Consider the following 4689-nt stretch of genomic DNA (forward strand, 5'->3'; position numbering starts at 1 on the left):
GCGCCGTGGGGCTGGGCAGGGGGCGCTCTCCCCTGGCAGGCGGGGCCAGGCGCTGTGGGGACACCGTGGGGCTGGGGAGTGGGGCGGATCAGTGGGGCGCTCTGCCAACCACCCCTTTTCTCCCCCTGCAGGAACTGGAGATGCAAGCCCAGCTGCACGGCTTGCCCCTCACCTCGCCGGCAGGGCTGCTGCCCCTGGGGGGCGCTGGGGAGGGCGCCAAGCCAGAGGGCCCCGGACCACCTCCGTTCCTGGGGGGCCCCTCCTGTGCCCCGGATCCCGCCTGTTCCGCCGCCTGCCTCCTGGGCCTGGCCTTCCCCTCGGAGGAGCTGGGGGATGCTGGCCTGGGCTTCCCTCTGGGGCTGGGGGCTGATGGCGGCCTGGAGGACATTCTCATGGAGGACGGGGGGCCCCTGTCGCCCCTGGGGGCCTCTGACCCCCTGCTCTCGTCCCTCTCCCCCGGCGCCTCCAAAGGCTCCAGCCGCCGCAGCAGCTTCAGCATGGAGGAGGATTCCTGATCCTGGCCCCGCCCCCCTGGGGTGGGAGGAGCCAGGGGAGCCACACCTCTAATCCCATCGGGCTCCGCCCCCTGGCTGTCTCCAGGCTCTGCCCCCCTCTTTTATAGGCTCTGCAAGCTCCTCCCTTTCTCTCTAACTCCATCCCGGGGTGTGGGCCCCACCGCTTTCACTCCATGGGCGGCGTTCCAGGCTCGTAAGCCCCTCCCTCCCTCTCAGCTCAAGCTCCACCCCATTGTATAGGCCCCGCCCCAGCTGTCTGTGCACAGCACCAGAGTTCCAAAAGCTCCACCCCCTCCTCAAGCTCCTCCCCATCACATAGGCTCCACCTCTTTCAGCAGGAGGGCCTGGGCCTCAGACTTTTAGACTCTGTCCCTTTTACCCTCCTTCTTTGCCCTGTTGTGTAGGCCCCGCCCTTTTCTAGCCCCCCCATATATGGAAACCCTGCCCTCTCCAGACCACACCCGTTTTACATAGGCCCCACCCTTTATTTGCAGTCCCAACCCCTCTAGTTATAGACTCCCCCCTTTCCTGCAAGACACGCCCCTTTTTGACAGGCTCCACCCCTTCCTTTCATACTTCCGCCCCTCTCGATTTGTTCTCTTCCTTAATGGATAATCCCCCACACCCACCCCTCTCCCCCACGCACACGCCTCCCCTAAACTACCCCTCCTTTCCCCCCCCAACCTTGATTGTGGAGCATCAGGGGACACCCCCCCACACAGCCTACTTGAGGGTCAGGGGGGCCCCTTGGCCTCTCCCCAACAGGCTGTGTAGGTGGGGGGTGCTTGTGATTGGGGGAGCCCCCAAAAGGAGCTATTCCCCACAGCTGTGTTAATATCGGGGTTCATCTGAGCCCGCACTGTGAACAGAGCCATGCACCCTAAAACCTAAGAGGGACAAAATTGGGGTGAGGCCATTGGAGGAGGGGGCTGATCGGCCCCCACACGGCCCCTCCAAACCAGTGGGTGTCAGCTCATTCCCAAGGGGGCTGTCCACCCCAATTTTGGGATGGGGGTGTCCCTATTTCCAGCTTCTTCCAATACATTTCCCCCCTCTTCTGAGTGTGTACTCCCAAAATCTGCTTCAAGGAGGAGGGCTATGTATGAGGGGTCCCCTGGATAAAACAGGTGTACCCCAAAACTTGCACTCCTGGGGTGTCTAGCTATGGGGTGTCCCTTCAGAAAATGGGGTACTGAGGCACTCACCCAAATGCACCCAAAAATCTGCTCTACTGGGGGAATAAAAAGGGGTGCTTCAGAAAATGGGGTACAGGGGGAATTAAACAGCTATAAGCCAAATCCTGCAAGCCTTGGGGGTCAACTACTAATGGGGTCCTCTTTTGGGGGGTGTATAAAAATGTCCAAGCACCCACATTTATCTCCCCCAAATTGGCTGCTATTTTGGGGTGACATCTGGAGGAGTGACTCACGGGCTATAACTTTTCATGGCCCCCCCGAAGTGTGGCACCCCAAAAACATATGAGCGGGGGGGTCCATAGTCCCATTGCATATATGTTCCCTAAATAGGGGTGAGGAGAGTGTTTTTTGGGGGGTCTATGTCTTGTGGGGGACTCAGGCAGATTTTGGGGGGACATGGTAGGAGGGAATTTTTTAAAAATTATTTTATACAAATCTTTTTTTTTTTTTTGTTAAGAGAAAATTATAAACCTTTCCTGGCCTGTACAAAGCCGGGGTTCAGGGGGTTCTCATTTGCCTTTCCACACTCCCTGCCCAGCCCACCGCCAACAACGCCCACAGGTCTCTGACTTTAGGGGTGCAGATGAAGGATCCCCCATCATTTCCCCTCTAGGGGGCATCAGCTCCCCTCCAGCCCCTAGGGGGCTGGCTGGCTCGGGGGGGGCAGGGAATGGGGCACGGGGCCTGTTCCCCTCTAGCGAGGGGAAGAGGGGTAGTTTCAAAGGGGGAAGGTGTGGGGTGATAGGGGGGAGGAGAGGGCATGTCTGAAAACAGGATGGGGAGATTGGGGGGGGGGGTTTGGGTACTGCAGCTTTGGGGGGGGGGGCGGCCCTATTGCACTTGGGGGGGGGCTGGCTCTACCCCAACTCCACCCGTACCCCCCTCCCCGGTTTTGTACCGAGACATGGAAATAAATATTCGCTCTGAGACGCTTATAAATAAACCCAGGCCGCCGCCGATTTTCTAACACGGCCCCGTGTCCAGAGTCTGATTTGGGATGTCTGTGTGGGGGGGGGGGGAATGAGTCCTTTGCTCTCTCGGGCTTTGGGGGGCGCTGGGGCTGTGTTTGCGGGCACTGGCCGCTGCCCCGCAGGCTCCTGGTTCTTTCGCCTTGGAAATCGGAGATTCTCCAGCGCCCGATGGCCGGGGCTGGGAGCGACAAGGAGCCAGGGGCGGCTCACGGGGAGGGTTGAGCCCATCGTCTTCTCTCCGTGTCCCCAGCACCTAGGCCCGTCGAGCTGTGCCCCAACCCCATTAGCGGGGCAGCCCCCCCCGCGCCCCGGGGTCTGGCTCTCCCTCCAGGGTCGGCCACGCAGCCTCCGAGACAGAGCGCCTGGGGCTCCTGCCCTCCTGCTCGGCCCCGGCGCGTCCGCCCGAGCCAGGCATCTGGTGCGAAACGCGGGCGCGCCGCCGGGGCTGAGGCACCCCGCCAGGGCTGGCAGGGACGTCCCGGGACCGGCCTGGCAGGGACGTCCCGGGACCGGCCTCGCAGGGGGGCGACCCCCAGGGTGCCGTGGTCGGGGGGGTGCGTGGGCGAGAGGCGAGGAGCGGGGCGGGCCGAGGGAAGGGAGCTCCGGGCAATGGGGGGGGGGGGGGAGCGGGGGGGGGGGGGGGGGGGGGGGGCCCGGGGGGGGGCGGGGGGGGAGGGGGGGGTAGGGGATCCGGGGGGGCAGCACCGTGGCCTCCTTAATTAGCCCAGGTTAATTGGGCGGCCCCCAGCCCTGGCCGCTCGTTAGCGCTGCAGCCTCATTAATTAGCCCAGGGTTAATTGGGCGGCGCTGATTGGCCCTGGTTGGGTCATTAACCGACCCTGGCGCTGCCCCCCCCCCCGGGCACCTGCATTAATGACACCCCCCCCTCGGGCGCTCGTTAATTGGGGGTAATTAGCTAATTGGGGCCGGCTAATCAGGGCTGACTCAGGGTCCCAGTAATTGGCCCGGGGGGGTCTGAAGTGGGGGCTGCCAGGGAGAGCCCCTCCCAGCTGCGTCACTAATTACTAGTTAATTCCGGCTCACTAATGGCTGCACTAATTGGGAGGGGGGAGGGGGCGCTGGAGCCCTCCTCGGAGGACCAAAGGAGGTGACGCTCCCTGCCTGCGTCACTATGATCACCGCGCTTCCGGTTTCACAGGAGACGCTCTGTCCCTGAAGGCTCTATGGTCGCCACTTCCGGTCGGGCGGGGGACGCTCTCTCGCGTGCGCTTGCTACATTTCTATGGTCCTCAGGTCACAGCCGTGCTGCTGGCGACGCTCCCTCTTTCCGGCTTGTGCTTCTGCATCTCTATGGTCATAACTTCCGGTTCATAGGGGCGGGGGGAGGTGGCTATTCCTCGCCCTCCAGCCTCTCGATGAGCCTCCGGCCTCTAGGCGCGACTCTCTTCCCCCAGCGGGCCCGGCCCGTCTCTATGGTTCCTGCTTCCGGCCGACGCTCTCTCCCTCGCCCTCCTCGGCAACTCTATGCTCCGCCCGTAAAGTCACCCGCGCCTTTAAAGGCCTGGCGGGGGCGGGGGTGTTTTTTGCCCGCCGACAGGCCGAGACCGGAAGCGGGGGCGGGCCCTGTCGGGGGAGGAGCTTCAGCGCCCGCAGGAGCCGGGGGGAGGGGCGGGGGCGGGGCTGGGAGCTGGGGGAGAGGCTAGAGGGGGTGCGGGAGGGGGAGGGGCAGGAGGGAGAGGAGCTGGGGGCGGGGCTGGGAGCTGGGGGAGGGACTAGAGGAGGTGGGGGCGGGGCTGGGAGCTGGGGGAGGGGCTAGAGGAAGTGGGGCTGGGGGCGGGGTTGGGAGCTGGGGGAGGGGCTAGAGGAGGTGGGGCTGGGGGCGGGGCTGGGAGCTGGGGGAGGGGCTGGAAGGGGTGGGGCTGGGGGCGGGACTGGGAGCCGGGGGAGGGGCTAGAGGGGGTGTGACTGGAAGGGGCTGGGAGCTGGGGGAGGGGCTAGAGGGGGTGGGGCTGGGGGCGGGGCTGGGAGATGGGGGTGGGGCTGGGA

At 64.3% G+C, this 4689-nt stretch overlaps 1 protein-coding gene across 1 annotated transcript in view; it reads left to right on the plus strand.

The window, feature by feature from the left end:
* TFE3 (transcription factor binding to IGHM enhancer 3) overlaps window positions 1-1141 on the plus strand; it is a 9584-nt gene extending 8443 nt beyond the window's left edge. The window contains exon 10 of the mRNA XM_026660908.2: window positions 132-1141. Coding sequence (XP_026516693.1) covers window positions 132-515 — 384 coding nt within the window. The 3' untranslated portion in view covers window positions 516-1141. The remainder of the gene's footprint in view (window positions 1-131) is intronic.
* The last annotated feature ends 3548 nt before the right edge of the window (window positions 1142-4689 follow it).

The sequence above is a fragment of the Terrapene carolina genome, unplaced genomic scaffold, assembly GCF_002925995.2.
Source record: "Terrapene carolina triunguis isolate 2854851 unplaced genomic scaffold, T_m_triunguis-2.0 Scaffold848, whole genome shotgun sequence".
Classification (NCBI taxonomy): Eukaryota; Metazoa; Chordata; order Testudines; family Emydidae; genus Terrapene; species Terrapene triunguis.